Source organism: Anopheles ziemanni, chromosome 3, assembly GCF_943734765.1.
Source record: "Anopheles ziemanni chromosome 3, idAnoZiCoDA_A2_x.2, whole genome shotgun sequence".
NCBI lineage: Eukaryota > Metazoa > Arthropoda > Insecta > Diptera > Culicidae > Anopheles > Anopheles ziemanni.
Window position 1 is genome coordinate 12884796 of NC_080706.1, and position 21269 is coordinate 12906064.

At 45.8% G+C, this 21269-nt stretch overlaps 1 protein-coding gene across 1 annotated transcript in view; it reads left to right on the plus strand.

The window, feature by feature from the left end:
- Positions 1–229: 229 nt before the first annotated feature.
- The window catches only part of LOC131284102 (uncharacterized), a 41186-nt gene continuing 20146 nt past the window's right edge, over positions 230–21269 (plus strand). The window contains exon 1 of the mRNA XM_058312958.1: positions 230–407. Within this exon, the coding sequence (XP_058168941.1) occupies positions 230–407 (178 nt within the window). The remainder of the gene's footprint in view (positions 408–21269) is intronic.

Consider the following 21269-nt stretch of genomic DNA (forward strand, 5'->3'; position numbering starts at 1 on the left):
AAGTGCTCATCCCAGGTTTAGCCTCATCCCCGTTCCCATCCACACTCCGACATCTGCCCATCGTGTGTTTTTGGTGTCAGTTTGTTTGCTCTGCTCACCCTTCCGGTCGACGTTGTGGCGTGTGCGTGGGTGCGTATGTGTGCGCGTGTGTGGTAGAGCCCAGTGGTCCAGTGGTGCACCATTTCATGAGGCTGTTTGCTCGTATGCGAGTGTGAGCGGGAAAATAAACATGAAACTTCAAAGTCGTCCGCGGGCTCTGGTCTGCCATCTGCTGCTGGCGATCAACATACTGACCGTCTGCTGTTCCAGTATCGGCAGCAGTAGCAGCAGCAGCAGCAGTAGTAGTAGTAGCGGTATCGACCATAGTGGCAGCGCCACAGCCAACGTCGATGACATCGTTCTGCCAGGTAATTTCCTACTTTCATTACTTTTAGTATAAGAGTCTTCGAACCGGTTGACTTGAAGCGCCTGAAAGGCTGCAACAGGCCGTACAGCTAGAACCCTCAAGGTCGGGAAAGTCTATTTCGGGAGCATATGAATTGGTAGCAGAGCAATTCCATTTACTTACCATCTCCCCCAGACCTAGTACACCGAGTGTTGGTGTTGGGGCGGAAAATAGAATTAATGCATCTTCACGCCTACAGTATTCTCATGCGGAGGCGTCAAATTTGACGCCATTAGGCTGTTGGGAACGGTACAGCGGGAATATTTAGCAGAAATCCTGCAGGCGGTAACGAGAACTCATGAAACTCAATTACGGCAAGGCGATACGATTCAAATGAAAAATAAATACATGGAATGAAATGGAAAACAAAACCTGGAATTTGCGTTCCTTTTGAAAGTTGATACTTGACAATTAACTTAAAATCGTTTAATCAAAACCACTCAAACAAGCTCGTTAGGATTACACCCACAATTTGGGCTTTTAATTTGAAAAATCAGATCACCGTCCATTAACAAACACAAACAGCTCCGCTAATGAATTATGTTTTCGGAAACTTTTCTCGGAAGCTGTCGCAAGCGTCGCTTTCACACCGTCCGGGAAATGGTAGGTTTACGTTTCGTTGAAAATTCATGACCGCTCTGGTGGAGAGCAAACATGACGATAAATTCGACCGGTCCTGAGGCCCTGCTTGCCGGTGACATATTGCATTAAGGTTGTACAAAATTAACACCGAAAAAATAACTTTTGATGCTTGCCGAGAGCGAAGAAAATACGACAAGTATGCTTGAAGGTAGCTTCGCTCCCTATTCAAACTAACGCTAACTGCCGCCATCCGTTGTGTGCTTGTGAAGGATGATGAAATTTAATTTTTGCCTCCCTTTGTCCCCTCCCTGCGTGAAAGTTTTCAAAGTGCCGCTCGCCCGCGCCAAAGAAAACTTCCCCAAAGGAATGGAGGCGGAAATTACGGCTCTAGAGCGAACCGCATGTAGCCTGCAGACGGCTGCATTCAAACAGTTGTTTGCTCCCAGGCGGGCTGGCAGCCGGGAAACTTATATTAAATAGCATCTCCAGCGGAAAAGCGAACTGTAAAAAAAAACAGCCTAGATGATACGCACGACAAATGAGACCGGCTTGCCTTTCGCTGTTATTTGACTCCACATGCCCTCTGCCGGGCGTGTCGTTGCTTCTGGTTTCCAAGAACTTTAAGAACAACCGCCTGGTGGGAAAAAAGGCACCCCGAACGAACGCCGCCCAGGGTGGGAATGCTCTCTCTCGAAAGATGGCGATGGGAAGGAAACTTTTTAGCGCCTTCGCCACCTTCACAATTCCACACCACTTCGCGCCCGGTTTCCGTCCCCAGACCAAAGTTGCTCGGCATGTCAACGTCTGGTAGTGGAGGCGAAAAAATGTAGGTTCAAAATTATCACCAGCTCGTACATATGCTCAGGGGCGGCGAATGCGGCTGCAAACTTTCAACTACGGAACCGCCGTTTGTTTGGAAAATGCTCGGTGACCCGCACTCGGCATACGCTTCGGTGGGCTTAGATGGAAATTAATTTGAAGCCATTACGCATCAGATGGCCCGGGCGCGATTCGATTAGCATGGAATTAAACACTTATGCGAACGTGTGCGGACAAGCGGTCGGGACAAAGTTTGAAGCACATTTAAAAAAATACATCGCAGCATGGATATACCGGTGCCGGTGGTATGTTGCGGAAAGGTGTGCAAGTGTCGGACTGCAATTGAAAAATTAATCAATTCAATTAGCATTCATTGCGCTGTTTGGACGTGCCGTGTTGCATGCAGTATCAACTATCGCCGGCGTGCTGCACTTGAGATGCCGTTAGACGGTAACTACTTTCACATACAATTTATTTATGAATTTATAAAACGCACACGCACGAGGTATCGTGAAACAATGTGAATAGAATTTTCATTACGTTCCGCAACCGTTGTTGGAAAATTCCGTTTCAAGTGCAATTTCTTGCAACTTTATTTACTGGAAAACCGTGCTACGCGGCGTTACAAAGTTAAACTGCTATCTTAGCCCTTTTTATAGCTTTTTTCGCTCCATCTATTAGACTTATTGATCCAGATCCTTACCGTCTAACTCCGAACCTACCAGTTACATGTCATTTTTCAAATTTTCAACTTAGCTCGTTGACTTAGCTTAGCTTAGTAAACAAATTTTACAACCGTAGATGGGATCAAAGAAGAAAGAAAAAGTATTTATGAAATTAATTTTATTTTGTTTTGTTTCTACACTGATGTAACAATCAATTTAACTCAACTCTAATTATTAATAGTGATATCTTAACACTAGGAAGCAGTCACCAAATCTATATACATAATTGAGTGACAATTTAAAATTTTGAAATATGTTTCGTCCGCAACACTTTTTAATTAATTTTTAATTTACTAAGGGATGATTAATTATTGTTCAGATATTACACTGCTGTGTATTCTTGTTTTTGAAACAAGTTTGCTAACAATTATCCAAAGATTTGAATTTTAAACATGAAATCAAAATCATCTTGTCAGCAAATTGTCTTCAAAAGATTGTTTAATTTACAACCTTTTTAAAAAATTACGTATCGGGAAATTTAAGTGATTTTGATGTTCAAAATAACGTCACAGTCTAAAGTCGCCCGCAGCGAAACGGTAAAAATGGTAACGCCGACCACCATTCCATCGAACGAACCATCAAGAGTCCATTATTGACCATCCCGATTGCAACCGATACAGCGCATCAAGATTCACTGTCGGTGGTGTTGTTTTACTTCGTTTGAACACACGAGTCAAAGTGCTTAAAAGGGAAAAGCGATCGAAATTGACACCGAAACAGATCGCTTTAAAAAATAAATTATGCCTACCCGCACCTCAAACGCATCGGGAAACACGTATCGCAGGCGGAAAACCACACGATGCGTCGACACACACACACACGCACTTTGACCGCTGTTTTTCCGGGAACTGAAATGGACTCCGGGCGGTGCTGGCAGTGGTAGAAAAGTTAACAAGTTCGGTGGATTGAAACATAAATTATGCAGCGACCCATCGGGAGGCTCACGTGACCCAAACTCGCCTTACTTTTTTTTATACGCGTTGCTTTTTTTCTTTGTCCGGTTTATGCAATTAAAGCTACTGCTAAGCTTGGCCATCCCCTCTTGGACCGTTGGCCATTGGGGGTGCTTGCATAAATGAGGCCGTGTGTCGTCCATTTTCTCTTGTTTTGGCTTCGTGCAGGGAGGCTTTCCCGCGGGTTGGTAGATGAGAATAAGTTGCTTTCGAGGAAAATGTATCTCCCCCGACACGCTACAGCTGCACAAGTCGAAGAAGTAATTGAGGGTAAGAGTAGAAAGAAGAAAAAAACAAGGTTAGCATAATTTTCCACCTACGGCGCGCCGAAACCGAACCGGTTCGCTCCGTTCATAAATAACTAATTAATCTCACTGGCTATTTTTTATTCACGAGGGGCATTATTGCGAAAACGAGATTTTCCCACCAATCCACTCGCCTGGCCACAGGCGTCCTCCGTGGCCGTTGGTTTTTCACAACCCATTAGGCACCGAACGGAACCGCGTTCGCTCCAGTTCGCCCTCTGCAAATACGGCAAATGACCACCATTAGCACGCGTTCGTCTCACAGCCTGGTAGGTGGGCGCCCACCGAGTGACATTACGCTCCGAAGAGCAACAGCATTTCCACTTCCTCGGCCGGGGGCGCCTTCCTCCGTTACCCGGTGGAGGGGAAATGATTCCGGTTTATTTTAATGCTTCGACCGCCGAAGGAGGTTTCATACTACCTTCAGTGGAAGGCGGCGAAAGATTCCTAATTGCGGTTAATTACGCCATCGGCGCCTTCGCATCCGGATACACGTGCCATTTCTCACCCGTTCCCACCGCATGCAGCACCATGCGTCATGATGTGCTTCGTATTATCACGCACCGGCGTGTAAAAGCGTGTTACGGTAAATTTCCTAACATCCGTCGCCGAATGCGGATGGTTGGCCAATGATCGGGTTTGTGTTGCTTGACATCAGCTGGATAAGAGATCCTTTCCCCTCCCGAAAGAAAAACACGTACGCAAGCGAGGCGTTTCGCCGGAAAAGCTTTCTTCCTCCGTTCGGCTTTAAATAGCCGGTGGAAGATTACCCGGCACGCCTGCTACGATTCGTTGGAATTGAGGTGCTTACGTCGCAAACCACGCAGGCGGAGGAAAATTGACGCTGCTCAACAGTTCCGGAAAGAAGCGTGAAGAGGCTTCATTTGTGGTTTACCGAGATGAACATGGTACCGTATACCGTTGCGAGAAATCACCCTGTTTTCCAACGAACCATCTAACATTCAACCGACGCAGTCGTATCATTGCTCTCGAAACCGATTATCACAACTTTGATGAAAAGGTGCTCTCGAAAAGTGCCTCTATTGCGACGGGACGACGTTTTGTCAACAGATTACATCTACGTTGTATTGGTATGTTGACAGAAGGGAACGTTTTTTGTCATTTCAGTTGTATTATCCAGGGAAAAGCTTTGTAAAACAGTTTGGTTAAAACTTCACAGATTGATTCGTTGTTTACATTTTATTTTAGTTATGAAAGGTTGTTTAACAAATGATACTCATCATCACTCCTGCTTGGATAAACACCAATAACCGGTTCAAAGATGGTGTAACTTGTATTCTGCGTTGAACCTGATAATTTATGCTTCAATGATGATAATTGTTTCGTAAATAAAGCGCATGAGGGAACTAAAATACCTCCGTAATTTGTACATACTATGTGTATGTAACCGATTCTCAAAGGAGGAGCTAAATCAGCAAGCTGCCAATGAATGCTCAGATTGTTACAAGCCGTGTAATGGGTCAATTAGAAAGCACCGAGAATAACAATCAACGTACTATTCAACTGGAAACCTTTCCCACCCTCAATCTATGTCCCCTGGGTCGGTGTTCCGGGTCCAGATTTTCAAGCTTCCGCAACGTACAGAATCTGCTCGGTGAGAAATGAGTCCTATATTTATCATTTGTCTCGGTTCCGGTACACAATCTATGTTTCTTAGCTTTCTCGGAGAAATTGACCGGAACTTCATCCATCGAGCTGTACCATTCCCGGGTTGTGTCTTCCGACCTAACCGGAAAGGATAGGGAAATGAGTCCTAGAATGAGGATGTGTTCGAGTTGGAGCTGTATATTTAGAAGTCGCACAATGGAATGGAACATGCAAGAGAGAATTCCTGGTCGGAATGGGATTCAAATCATTCACTCACCACATCCGTAATCTTTACAAATTCACACTTTTGTTATAGGCAGGGGTGTGGGTAGATGAATGGGGTGTTGGAACGGTGGCGGAAGGAAGGTCCGATTGTGTGAAACAAAATAAATAGGTAGAACGAACGTGAACGTCCCCATCGCCGCGCTCTCGCAACAAGCGGTTCGTTCCCAAGAAATGTCTTTGCTCGTCAACCTTCCCACGAGGGTTGCTGGTTGACTTCCAGTTGACGGCTTTTCCTTTTCCCGCTGGAAAACGTCCACCCCCCTGCGGTTGCTTCCCCGACATCGATGGCGCATCGTGGAGCGTCGGACGATCGATGGATCGCCCTGCCGGTCGTCGAGTGGTGTCATAAATAATTCAACCAAGAAGTGTACATTTTTCACTCCCCCGCCTTTCTGTCTATCGATGCTTCTTCACCCGTTCTTCGAAGCCCCGGGAAGCGGGAGGAACCTTTCACCGAGGCACGCGGAAAGAGGCCGGGTAGGGAAACGAGTGGATTCTATTAAACCTTCCCCATGCTTCCACCCGTTTCACTGGAGAAGTACTACTTTTATTGGAAAGTGATTGCAGCATGATTGGCGCTTATTGCTTTGCTTTATGGTGGTGGTTTGCTTTCTGGCAAAGAAAACGCTACTGCCATCCACCAGGCGTAACGATCGAGAACGCTCCAATGTTTGCGGGCCGTGCTTGTAGGAGGGCAAAGATGGGAAGCGAACAGAAATAGAAAAACATCGTTTATTGCTATATTATCGATTGGGACACGGGCGCCCCGAACCCATCGATTTTCCCGCCCGGGACTGGAGCCAAACGCGAGCATTCCATCCGGACCCGGTCGAACCGACGCCCGACAGTTAGACAACCCGCCAGTCAGTCACGTCCGTACAGGGTGGCCTCGGGTACGGTGGAGCCCTTTTTGCGGGCAAAAAAGGGTGAAACCGGGGTCGCTTGGGCGCAACGCAAAGGTCGGGCTGAAATAGCGAAAAACAACAACCCCAATTCGACTTATGATGAAGCGAACCCTCGCCCCTGCAAGGCCAGAAAGTTCAATTATGCACAACGGCCCGGTTCGTGCGCCCCGAGGGTCATTCCGGGGACTCGACGGGGCAGCACGGACCTAACGCTAAAGCCCCGTCTGCTTGGAAGCGATGCAGAAACGGTTTGACCGCGATTTGGGTCAGCAGCACTGACTCCAACGCTCCAACAGGAAGTACCTGGTTTTATGTGCGCTTCCTTCCAAATCCTGGATACCTTCATAAATCGCCGCCCTGAGTAGCCTTCAGGGAAGAGTAAGTGCCGGTGAACGGTAATCTATAGTTATTTGCTATTTACCGCCGTACGGAGGCTCTTGTTTTGGACGGAACCTCATGGAGAAAAGAAGATCTTTTACATTTCCATAATTTATTAAATTTTGTAAAGACAATCTATAGAAAACGAGAAAGTAATAGATTACTAAAGTGAACTACAATGTTTTGTTCAAAACAAAAAAACAATACTCGAAGTCTGTTGTTCATCACGAACAACGAAGAATTAATTACGAGTTGATGAAGCAGTAAATCCGTTGGTACCAGATCGTAATTGAATGTCACAACTACACGAACGCATATAGCAACTGTAAGAAGCCAAATATTTGACTTAGAATTGATTTTCTCATTATTCCTTCTCTTTTTTTTATTATTTTAATTGTCTTATGAGCATCGAATTTAATTTCAAATACAAGTTTTACGTTGCTAAAATATTTCATACAGTTTCAATAATTAGGTTCAACTAAACCTAAAAAACCGAAATGACTCTTGAAGCTTCAGTGTTACCAAACAGTAAGGACTCTCCTGCAATACTGAATAAATATACTACATTTGACCACATTCAATTCTTCCGGTTTTGTTTAATATTTAAACACATGTTCACCCTCTTAATCGGCTAGAACTGATTCTTGGAGCTGGTACTTCTCCTCAATCGAGCTATTTTATTTCCACTTCAACGTGCAGCGGCAAATAAGTGTTTCTTTTCCCGACACTATAGTTTCCCCGTGTCGAACGTGAAATAACGACCGAACCGGGCGATGGTTTGGGAACGTTCGGTTTTATGGCTTGCGGGATTCCCACACTGCGCCATCAATCGCCTTAACTTCTGGGTATGTGTGTGTGTGTGTGTGCTATAGCTGGCCACTGGTTCCGTCACCATTTTACAGTGTCGACTAGTTCTCCACCGCCCGATCTCCGTCCCTTTCTCCGCCCGTTAAAGCGCACGCAACTCCGCATAAATCAATGTCGAACGAGAGGCAGACACTAAATTTCATAGCAAAATTCATTGCCCCGACACGATGCGTCCGCACGCATATGCTATGGTGAAAGGGGGTGTGCGAAGGGGTGTGTTTTGAGTTGGTGGAACGGGAAGGTTGGATTTGCTGCCCATAACGTCACGCTCTTCGAAAGCGGTTCCGTGCGCTTTGTGGCATTTAAACGACCTCTTGAAGCAAATAGAAAAGGTTGGCGGGTGGCGGGAACAGCTGTGGGGTATTTAGTGAGCGAGAGGCAAGCTGCCGTTCTCCTTCTCCTCACTCTCGTCGACACGCAAACAACACCCATTATGCAGCTCCAGCTGAGCCGAACAACTTTTTCATAAAACACGAAAATTATGATATTTCAGAACGGGCGCCTCCTACCCCCCCCCCCCCCCCACTTAACCGCCTACCCTCACCGACCCTGTCGCGGCTCAAAGGATAAGCTCATAAATTCATAAACTTGTGCTCTTCACAACGATGGCCACCCGTTCCGCTCTGGATTTGATGCGTCGCAACGCTATCCTTCCTTTCGCTGGTGGAAAACTGCTCCGTTCTAGACCCGCTTCGATCAATCCGTCGCGCTTTCTCTCCACTGGCTTTCTCATTTCCTCCTTCTCTTTGCCTTGTAAATTCATCCACAAAGCAGATTTGACGCTCCCTCGAGGAGTTGCATTCTACTCCCCATGCCTTACCTACTCGTTTTCTCCGCTGGAACCCTACCACGCTTCGTGCTTTTGAATATCCTTGGTCGGTGAAGATGGATGGGAATCCTTCAATACCCCACGCTCACATTCCACCGTACCTCAATCGCTTCCCTCCATGCCGGTACGAAAAGAGTTGGGGTATTATAAAATGATAAATATTGCCCACAAAAACCCAGTCTGCGTTTTCCCGCCAGCTGGTGTACCGGCTTTCACCGCTTTCGTGTGGCGCGTGCGGAAGGTGAAAAGGTACTCCCCAACTCTCTCCATCCCGGTTTTCCCACCATTTCCGCAAAAGTGTTCGAAAGCATAACGTGGCGCCGGGGAAAGCAAATTAAAAATAAATTAATTTCAATCATCACATCGCGAATATTGTACCGTCTCGCCGCTCGTCGCCCTTAGTCGGACACTTTTCCACCGTTTTCACGCTCACGTGAACGCACACACACACACACACCCACCGGTGGCAGCCCGTCGAGGGGCGAAGATTGACGACCGGAAATTGTGGTGAATCACCGCGTCAAAAGTGGCGTGGAGAAAAGAAAGCAAACGCCAGCCAGTTGCACCGGTTTCGTATCGTGAAGTGCTGATATTTGGCATGGCAAGAAAACGCTTTAGCCCTTGCGTGTAAGCAATTAAGGGTAATTGAAGAAAAAGGATTAGAATCGGCCCGTCCGTCGACACCCGTGTGATCCGGGTCCTGACGTGGCGTTAGTTTTTGTTTGCCTTTCATGGGGTGAATTTTTCTTTTACCCCTTCGCACAAACAAATGTTTTCTGGTCGGGTGTTGGGAGGAAAACAAGCGGGAGGTAAAATAAATGCTATCGTAATGAATGGCCGTGTGGGGGTAAATTAGCTTCGCACAACCTTCGTGCTGGGACGCGGTTTTCAGCGACCGGAAAGTATGAGTCCAAAGCTCAACGAAGCAATTTTCCCGCACAACAATGGGGGGGACTCGCATCAATCACACGCGGCCAACCGATGGTTTGCGCTGCTCTACGACGCACGGGAGGCTGCCTGTTGTGCCCGTTTTCGAGCTCTTTCGGTGCGCAACGAGAGACGCTTGGTAGTCTGGATTTTTCATGGTCGTTGCAATTTTCTACTTGAAAAGCTTTCGACGCAACAAAGGGTAATATTTTCCCGCACCCAAAACTCATAGCATAATTTGTAACGTGCGCTTCAGCTAGTGTCCCATCCTTGTTTGGCTTATTGGAAATTATGGGTAAGTAAAGCGTTGTGGTGGAAAGCTGAAAATGGATTGTGCTGCTGCTCGACTATGCCAAGCGCAAAATTTGATTGCTGTTGATTTTATTTTTCGTCGCTTCCAGTGACGGCGTTCATCCATCATTCCCTTGCTTGGTAAAGCAAATTTAATTGTGTACGATTTTTCACTCTTTCTCTCTTCCTCTCTCCATGTCCGTGGGATAAATGTTTCCTTTGTTTACTTATTTTTTGAAAATTCAACACTTCAAAATCTGAAAACCACCAGGCGTCTCCATCAAGGGAATGTGAATTTAACGATTTTTTCCGGCTATATCCAAGCGTATTTCTAGCGTTCTGTACATTGATCGTGAACTGTGTTGGAACGTTCCGACATCTCGTTTCCGAATAGTAGCAATGCTAACACAATTTTGCTGCCGAAGTAATGGGACACGAATTTCATGGGAAACCTTGTTTTCCCCATCTCTGGGCCTTAAATATGTCCCAACTGCGCCGAATGTGCTAGAAGTGCGATAAAAGTTACGCTAATCCTCGCCGGGTTCGCTAGCGTTCGCCGAGACAGCAAACCGCATCAAGCAACCGCCCGATCCTAGCCGGCACAAGCGAAAGGCAGCAACAATCGGTCTAACAAACGGATTATCGACACGCGAAAAATGTTCGCCACACCGCCAGCAGGGCGGAACAAGGCGGCCCGACCAAAGAAACGGCACCAACGCAACGTCAACATACTGGGCCGGCTCGGGAAACTCAGCTGTCGATTCACAAGCTGTGAAAATGAACGAATTGTGTATGGAATGAAAGCAAACGATACATAATTGCAATGCATAATCCTCTAATAGGATTTTCTTGGATTTCCACCGACGTCGGTTCGGCGCTGCCGAGTTTGGTTGATAGCAGGAGAGCAGCGAGGCGGCCAAGGCGTCGGTGATGTAAGATCGGTGGAAGCCAATCGATAAAAATACACGAAGCCGACAGCGTGTGGAGGATCTTTTTATAGAGCCATTCCATGAACTGGAAAGGAAAGGGAGGTTTCGTACCAAATTTGCGTTGTCAAAAATCAAGCAATAACAGAATCTTTCACCAACCTCTCTTTCGTCATCGCCAAACTGAAACTGTGCGCAAAAGATTTGCCAAAGTTCAGAAACACTTAATGCTACGCTGGAGCGCTCGAGGACATTTGCAGAAGATTAATTATTTTCCCTCGCCTGTCGGACCACAATTGGACTACGGTCGCTATTGTCTTTGTTTTTCGTCCCGTCCGGTTTGGCACATTATTCGATTGCTGTTCTTCCGACCAAGGGCAAAAACAAACTAATCACCGATGAAAAAATAAACATTGTCTGCGGCGAGTTGGAAAACCGAAGTGGAAGCCCAGACGTGATAAGATATCTAAAGATGTAGCGCTTTATTTCTCTCTGAACCGCGCAGACTTTCCCTTTCTACCGCAGTTGTACGCCAATGGGGTGGAAGAAAATGCTTCCATTTTCCATTCTCTCAGGTTCAGAACAAGTCATTGGACAGGAATTCGTTTGTTACTATGCTGCCTGTTTTTCGATGGTATTTTGTCGCGATTCGGCTTGCGGATAAGCCTCGGTGGAATTTCAACGGAGAAACGAAATAACGTGAATAGGAAAAGAGCTACGCTAAAAAGTGTGTGAAAAACTATTTAAAAAAATACAGCGGCTCATAATATGCCTTCCATTATTACAGGTGAGGCAAGGAATTTAATAACACATTTTTTCAACGAACTAAACTGTGCAGATGTTATATTTCTAGCATCAGTTAAAAATGGCAGCTTACAAAGCAAAACCTCATAAAAAACTCACGTAAGTAATCGGGGAAACTTGTCATATTACAGAAAACAAGAATTAAAAATAGCAAGAAAAATGTTATTTCACGCAATGGAAAACCATGCTACCCTTTTTGAAGAACTTTTTATTTCTTACGTTACCATTTATTGTTTCAAACACTCTTTCACTGTTCTCATTCTCCACATTCTTTTAGTGACGCAACTCGTTGGATCATCAACTGAGTTGATTAATTACATTCCATAGTTTAAATTCGCTTGGAAACATAATTAAATATGGTTACTTCAACGAGATGGATGGAGAAGCCGAAGAAGCTGGGTCTGGGCTGGTGATAACATAATCAACTTTCTCCCCTTCTACAATTGCACAAGAAATTAAAATTTTGTTACGCTCAAAAATAGGAAAGCTTGAACAGTAGAGAAAACATGCAAGAAATTACATCACAATGAAGTAAATACTGCGAACTTTATGATGTTCAAGAATAGCATGTTTCTAGGTAAACCATGTTGTATTTTCCTGGAAATTCATTTATAACTAAAAACACAAAACAGGATACATATATTATATTTTTCATTTTGAGGCTAAATTTGTTACTTCAAACAATACACCCACTGTGAAGCCATGTTTCCAGAGGACGTTTGCTTTTTCGAACAAACCGGTTCAAAGCGGTTCTCTGTTTTTATGTTCCTCCGAGAAACCGATCGTAGTGTGCTCTTTTTAAAGAAATACCCAGAATTCCTGCTATCAATCATCCGACCGTTCATCAATCTTGTCGACCTGTCTCCAATTAACAGAAGAATTTTGCCGAAACAGATAACAAATCCCGAAGGATGATTCGTTATCCTGCCTCGCTTTGCTCTTTTTAGTTACGGTGGAATGTTTGCTTGGAAAGAGGGTGTGGGCTTTTATCATACCGGTATGCCATTCTTTTATCAGATTGCGCAGTCCAACCAGACAACATGTTGGCTTATTTTTGCAGTGGGAATAGCAGCTTCCTTGCATCTTCCGTTTCGTTCGAATTTTAAAAAGAAAGCTTACAATTTAAAAAAATTGGCAAAAAAAGAACAAGTTCTGCGAATGTGAATAATGGTCTGGTGGTTTGTTCTTGTTGTTGATGTTTTTCGAGCATTTCCCGACCACAAAATAAGCTCCTTTGGCAGTAGCACTTGATCGCCCCATCGAATGCGGAAGCTCTTTCCTCCTGGGAGGGACAAATCCATCTGCTTTCCACCATCGTTCTTGGTATACCTTTTTTTTTTTTAATCCCCGAGGGGTCCACGAGACGGCATCGAATCAAAAGCCTGCCAGCTTCACGTCGGTGGTCACGTGATGCGTTGCGTCAAGAACATTCAACATCCTACTTGCTTGAGGAGGAGAACGGAAAAGAAAAGCAAAACCATCGGAAATACAGGCGAAAGCAAAAGGTCGTCCATTTCCGGCGCTGCACAATCATTTGCATTGGAATTTGCGGGCCGAAAATCGGGTCCCACGAGTCCAACCGGTCACGCAATCTGTCGATTTCTGATTTGCCTCCGTCGTCCGTTGCTCCGTTGCTCGGCCTTTGCGAATTAGGTGGGCTTTGATGTTGCGCGAACGAGAAATGTCACGGTGGCGACCGTCGGCCTAGCAATGGCAGCTAAGGAGCAGGATATCACGCGTCTAGGGAAATGGCACCGGAACCGGCGATGGAAGTCGTTGCGCACGAAGTTTGATACATTTTTGATGAATTCTTCAACTTCTGTCAGGTGCATGCCTGGCGAACGTTTCCCTATCAGAAGAAGTTGTTGTTTGTATGTTTGGTACAATGTTTTCCTCCAAAAACCAAACGGTACGATTGATGGGCCTTTTTTTTTGTTCCCCATCAACCTTTTCCAATCCAATCTCCGCCAGGCAAATGGAGACATATGTCAAAGCACTGAAGGGATGTTTTGACGTTCCGGTCGACCCATCCACTCCCCGTCCTCCAAAGCTCCATTAGTTTATCTTTCCCTTTTTATGTCAATATATCCTGCGCAACATACTCAACAATGGCATCCACCTGAGGCAGAAAGAAAAATGACACGTCGGAAAAAAAAACCAACAAGCGAAACGAATTCCGGCCAATCTCAGCCCAAAAGTTGCTCCATTAATCATACCCGCCCCATATCCAGAGGGGGTGGCCAAGCGCGGAAGGGGGTCGACATTCAGATTGAAAAATATGTCCAACCATATCCATGCACGCGATCTGCGGAGCGCTATCGGGCCAAACATTCCAAACGTTTAACAAGAAGGCGCTGGTGGTGGTGGTGGTGAAAGGAAAACAATGATATCAACACACGCACACCCGTCAAAACAAACCCCCTCACTCACCGTTTGCGGGGTAGGGCCGAGAGGTTGGGGGGGGGGATGGCGGACACTTGCGGGTCGCCTTTGTTTGGCTGTTCGTAAACAGAGCAAAGCGGTGACAGTAGCAAAGTTTTGACACACGCTCGGTGCGGTTCGGAACAAACGCCATCGTGGGGGCTCGACAACTTTCCCATCTTCGTGGCACCTATTAACGGGGCACGGACGATGCATGTGTGTGCGCGTGTATGTACCCCGTACACTGGTGGGAAACAAAACACTGGCAGACATTATTTATCTTTCCGAACCGGTTGGAAGGTGATACCGGAATCACACACCCAGATAAAGTTTGTTCCGACACCAGGGCCCTCCCCCGGAAAGGTCAGCGTCTATGACACCGTGCACAGGGCACGGGGCTCACACGCTGTGAGTGCCACTCATAATAACGAATGACCCGGAGTACGGAGAATACAGGCGACGAACGTTATCCGGCCTCGGGCGGTCACCGAAAGCTTTGATGTTCGGTGCGGTAATGCGACTGTCGGTCGTTTGTTGCTGTTTGTTCAGCGCAACTTGAACTGTTCCATGCCTTTGTGTGTTTGCGTAGGGGAGAGTGTTCCAATGTGCACCAGGTAGGCACAAAGTGCTCCCTGTCGTTTTACAGGATTATTTAAATCAAACTGAAATTAAAGGAAGATATTAAAAATGTGTATAATTAGTGATTTCGAACTACGAACAAAAACCAACTTCTAAAAATATTTTTAAGATTAAGTAAATTTAGAAAAAGTTTAACTGTGCCAGGCCCTGAAAAATGTGTGACAAATTGCAAACATTAACAAAGTTACTTGGTCAAAAAAAAAGTTGTTGCACTATTAGAAACATGTATCAAACTTTTTTTCTTTGATTTTTTTGAAGCAGTTTTCTTCTTTATTGGCGTAACAGCTGTATTTGGTCATGCCTGCCCCGTTAAGGGCTTACTAGACTTGTTCTTCTTTGGAACAGCGCTCGTATGCCGATTTTCTAACCAGCGTTAACCTGATTTAAATCTTGCGCCTAATGTTTTTTGGTTCTTGCCAACATATTAACTCTAGTTGTGAAAAGAAGGGGCAATAATTGCTCTATTATTTAGAGTTTTGGTGTTTTTATGTAGTAAACTTCATGGTTCTAATTTTTTTGCATTTACTATTTGTTCTGTTTACTCTTTTAAAGTGCATGTTAGAACACTTTCCCCTATAACTCGAAAATCAAAAAATCGGATAGACAAGCAAACCGGCAGTCGGGGATGGTTTGTGACAGCAGCGTTGTGTCTAATAGTGTTATTAAATCGTCGGCCACTTGTGCCCCACTGTGATTCATATCAGATGGTGATTTTTTCCCGGGGTTCGTTCTTCCTCGAACCAACCTTTTTCCTTCTTGCTCCTTCACCTCGCTGCAGCTTTCCGTTTTCCATCCCTTAGCTCACCCTTGAAAGCACCATTACCATTTTAATATAATATAAGATACAGAAACGCCGTACCACAGGAGGCGACATTTGCCCATTTCTCCCACCCGGTGCTGTTGGCTAGCTAAAGAGGCTTTCGTTTGATTTTTTCTTAAATCTCATTACACTCTACGTCACCCTCCCTTCTGTTCAAAGCCCCCTACAGAATCCATCTAGTCCCACGAGAGGAGTCGTTGGGGGCAGGGGTTTCCAATTTAACGCCCGAACGTTCCCCTGTGGGTTCGGTTCTGCGACGTGGACACCGCAGCAGCCGCAGTTTGCACCGACCAGCATAATGTTGTCAGGGCGATATATAGTATGCCACCGGGCGCCTCGCAAATGACTTCATTTCACCTCCGTTATGTCCAGCCGATGGTGGGATGGAGCAACGGAACGGGGCAGGAGAGACGGGCACGTTGGCCTTGGTTTGCCCCGCCAACGTTGGTCACCGGTTGGGCAGTTAATTAAATTAAAAATGAACTTAAATTGGATTATCTTTTAATTATTATCCTTTGTGTTTGTTCGCCAACAGTCGGCGCCCGTGGAAATATGCGGCTTTGGGGAATTCTGTTTTCTTTTCCGCTGCTCGCTCTCTCTTCCTCTCTTTCTCTTTCTCTCCCTTTCCGTTTCGATCCTAGGGACACTCTCGGGCACGTACGGACCCGGAAGTCGTGGCAGCCCAACGTTTTCCTCACTTTACCCTTGCTGACACACTTCTTAGCAACATAACCCACCAGAAGAGCTCTTCTGGATGATTTAGTTTTCCTCTGCATCGCTCACAAACATGCTGGGAACATTCATACTCCCTGCGTCATCCGTGACAGAGCGTAGCGGCCACTGGACGTGCTCATCTCGAACAGTTCGAGCTAAATTCTTCCCGCCAGCAGCAACCATTTTCCCCTCTACCGGCTAGGCCTTCCGGGGACTTATTCTCCGACCGGTCCGGATGATAGGTCCTTTAAGATTTCATTAATTTGCCATGGTTGTCACGTATGATTCATTAGATGTCCCTAGCATCGACGAGGAGAGCGGTGAATCGAAGGCGGCTTAATCCTTCATCGTGACTTGGACATCACCACGGTCAGATCGTTCTTATCTTTCAATGAGCTTCAGGCAGTTGGCGCTGGTAAATAATGCTAAATGGATTATCTTTGCTGCGAGGAATCTATTTGGAGGTACAACCCACGTGGTATGAAGGTCTCTATGTGTCCGAATGTTCCAGAAAGCTGTCTGAATGATATTTACTAACAGCAAAGTCGAGCATACGTACTAAAATGTATATTTGAAATTATATTATAAGCATTCAATATAGGGCCTTACCCCGTATGATGCTGAAGTAAAGCTACATAATAGTGCTGAAAAAACTCGTGCACCAATGCTAAGAACTATTCAACCTTACATTTCATAGCTGCAAATGCAAAATGTGTTAAATAGTTTTTTTTTATTTCATTTTGTTTTCCATTCCCAATCTTATATATCATCTTAACGCTAGTTCTCATCTCACTAATATATCTATTACTAACACATAGCATAATTTTATGATCTCTAGGATTGTACTAACCGTATATTCTTTGCCTACTTTAGGGCACGGACAGCGTTCTTTTCACATCCATTGATATCGATTCTAGTTTGTTTCTTTGCTGCTTGTATTTTTCTTCTTAAAAAAGCAAAGCAGGACCAGTAATTGAAATTAAATTCTTGTTATTTAACATAACGTCCATTTTTGGGTATCAAAACTGCAAGAAATCCGACCGTTTTAGAGAAGAGTAGAATTAGAAAAGAGAGAAACCGTTTGATTTTTCAACGGGCGCATTTCCTCGGATGGTGTGGTTTCTTTTTTGTCGCCCTATATTTGCAAATTTCCTGTGAAAACTGTACATTCAATCTTGTTGGTTTAGGAAAATATTTGTTAGAAAAGTTAAATGTGAAATATTTCAAGACCATGATTTGCGATTTTTTTATGCCAATTAGATTTTCAATAACCGATGGAGCCGCCTGGTGTTTCATGAAAATGTTTCGAAGAACTGCTGAACTTGAACCTATTTTGTTCTCCTCAACACCGTTCGGATTGAGTTTCAACCAGCGCATGAAACACCTTGATCTCGGTCGGTAAGTTAAATATACAATTTCGGGGAACTGTTTTCTATAGGACCCAATAGACAGTATCGTTCGACGTTCTAACTTTAGCACCAACAACAAATCGTACCTTCATCACGGCCGAGCCGAGGAAAGATTAGTGGAACAAGAAGCTCTTTAAGCCCGGTAATGTACCGGTCCCCGTTGCTCGGACCGTTGTTGTACCCTTGTTAACAGCACCTCGAAAGGGTTTCGCGCGGGGAAGAAGGTAGCGGGAGAGAAAAAAACGGTTATTCTAGTCTCCGCCCGAAAGGCTTCCATCAAAGCATCGTGTGCATCCATCGTGCTTCCGGCCCCGAAGCGGCCCATCTCGGAAGTGTTGATGCGTAGGACGTGTAGACACGAGACGGCTTAATGCCGTTGCCATCAACATTGCCGCTGGACAAAAACCCTCGCCCGCCCCGACTATCATCCCTTCCCCCGCAAAGTGGGGGATTTTCGGATGACTTTTCTTTATGTAAATTTCTTCAACAACTTTTATCACGCCCCGGCCCTTGTGTCTCCGTCCACCCTCAGGTTTCCGCTTCGGACGGCACTCGAGACAGCTCCACCGTCTTTGAGTTGAAAGGCTAAAAAGTTGTGGGTAAACTGTAGGGGGTGAATGTGATGGTAAAGCTCCCCGGGACACTTTACTCCCTGTTGGTAGCCTATGGTGGGAAAAGAAAACAAATTTAATATAAATTCATTTACCGCCCACCAGACGTGAGTCTAGGAAGCAAGGCCGGGGGTGGGAAATGTGTTGCGTTGGCGTTCTGCCGCTGGGAGGAGGGATAATTTATGACTACTTTCGGGGCAAGATTCTGCTCCGTCAAAGTTGATGCCGTCCTGAGTGTGCTGGTTTCGTTCACAAACGGTTTCATCATGCTGACGGGGATGAAGATTTGCCTGAAGAATGCAAACTTATGCCAGGGAAAGGAAAGTGAAAACGAAAGGATTGAAGGGTGAGCGGTGCAGCAAACTTGTGCAGGCATTTTCCACGACGAAATGGCCCCGGCCAGCATTGTCAGCCCGTTTCACGCAACCCGTGCTCCCGTGGGGAACTCCCTTTAGATTCCTTGGCGTCCTTTAAAGGGACACACAGGAGTAGAAGAAGGTGAAAGACACGCGAAGAAATCAAAATTTATCTGTTCAACCAATCATCCCTCCCCCATTCGTAAGGGCTGTCATCTGTCCACGCCATTATGATACGCCAGCCGGACGTGTTTTATTAATAAACATCTCTCGTTGATGCGTAGGATTAACATTTTACTGCGGGACAATGAGGTGCATGTTTACGATTAAAGGCCGATGTAAAGCCGATTCGCGGTGTCCAAGGGCTAAAGTCAAGCGTGGGAGGGGTGGTAAAAAACCAAAACCAAAAGCCGACACTCGGAGTTTTGCTGCCGCCACGGGCAACACACGCGTTGACAGCCGACACCGGAGGGGCAAAGTTATTGCCCGGGGCAGAAGTACCATTTAATAGCCTTCCTAAAGGGCAAATGAAATGATTATGATGATTTACTGCGCCCATGGTTGGCTCCTCGCTCGTCAGCGCCGAAGCCAACGTTGCCAACTACACTCGACCGTCGCAGCATTCGAAGGAACAGGATCGAAAACAAAAATAAAAATCAACCACCGAAAACCCGTCTTCAGACCGCCTCGAGGAAGGCAAGCGAGGCCACGGGATGGGAAAATAAAGAGAGTTCGCCCTCTGCTGGACCCGCCGACCACCCGGGGCCGGATCCGTTCAAGTCGCCGATGGAAGGATGCATATGAACTTCCAGCGTGCGAACGGCCGCCGGCGACACGCGCGTGTGGGCGGATGTGCGGGAGTTGATGAAATTACTCATAACACGCCGACAATTTCGGCGCAACGAGCGACAACGCACAAACGGAAGCAACAATGAAAACCCGAGAAAAAGCCAGGGAGGGGATTGGAGGGAAAAACCATTGCGCGTTGGAGTGGCTCGTTTCGGTCGTAAGAAACGTCCCGAGGACGACCCGCTTCATCGCGCCTCCCACGTCCAACCGCCCCGGGGCGAAGATGAACACGACGGGCGAGGCTGTAAAATTGATTGCATAATGGGAGAGAAAGTTGTAACGTTTTACGATTATTTTTATATTACTCCTTAAGCTGTTGGGTCGTCCGGTTTTCGGGGGAAGGATGGCTTCGGCAGGGTTTGGTTTCGGCTTCTTGTTTTCCCGGGACAGCGACAATAGCTCCTAACAGGCACGCAACAGCCCCGAAACAGGAATGAAAGTCCGGGCGTGTGCAATATATGAACTTGTTTTATGGCGCAGTAACAAACTGATTTTACGCACGTGGGCGTACAACCCTCGAGAGTCTGATCGGATCACCGGCAGCTCCGTGCACATTAGGGCTTACGGTGGCCGTTCGTGACAGAGGGAAATTCCCGCAGTGAATTGATTTTAATGGAACCAGACTCTCCACGTACGCTAGAGGCTAAATCCGTGTGCTGCATCGTAGGTGCTCGGCACCACCTCAGGTAAGCAAAGATAAGTCACAAACAGGCTTTTCAAATAAGGCATCACGTAAAAGAAGTAATTCAACATTAAAATGTTTATTCCGTTTTTTTTCTGTTGGCAAAAGTTAAACTTTGTTAAGGGAAGAAAATTTAGTAGAAATTATGAACCCTTGAGGTGATTCCATAAACTGTTCGTCATACGTTTGTCGAATTGGTTTCAGATGGCATTAAATACTCCTTCTCATTTTTTTTTAAACAATTATGTTTAATAAACAATAATGCATGTACAATACGTTACGGATCGTTCTTATGTTTTAAGTGTTGGAAAAGAAACCACGAGCTGCTTGTCTCCACGTCTGATAGCCCGCATTCCATTCAATTATGTGTGTCTGTGTGAATGTGTCATTTTGGGCAAACTTCTTCAAGGCGTTCCTGTCTATCGCTATCTCTACCGTCCGCAAAGTATGTCGTTAGTGGATGAAAATGGATTCCGTGCAAACTATCGTCGGCACCCGTGGTGTGATGAGGGACACGGATAAAACAAACTGCTCGACAAACAACGGCTTGGCTCTGGCGGTTTTTACACTTTTTCTCAAACCATTCTCACTACGGGTTCTTTCGCAGGACCACCGCTACAACCACATCCGGGGCAAAGTCAAACAATAATAATATGCTGGAATTATATCAACCACAGCATTTCAACCCCATGAAGCCTCAGTGAAGTTCCACCATACATCATGGTGCCGTATTTTCCGGGTACTGGGTTTGTTTGCAGGATGTGAGTGGAAAAAATGGCAGCAAAGAAAAATGTATGCTTAGCCAAAACGAACCTTTGACGGTCTGTTGCGCTTAAACTAGGTAACCTTGGGCGAAGGGTGAAGGAAAGAAAACACACAAGCATACACCCCATCCGGAAGATCCATGGCGCGTGGCGTGAAAATTACCATATGCATGAATAACATTCACTCAACCACTTCAGCGGCCAGCCACTTTCGGCGACCCAAAGACACGATGCTTTGTGCAGCTTTTCCGCGGGAAATGTATTTGGCCGTTAGCTTAGTGGCTACCTTTCGTTTCCCTTTTTCGTTGGATCCCGTGAAGAATCCTGGTGGACGTGTCGGTTAATAAGCATCAAA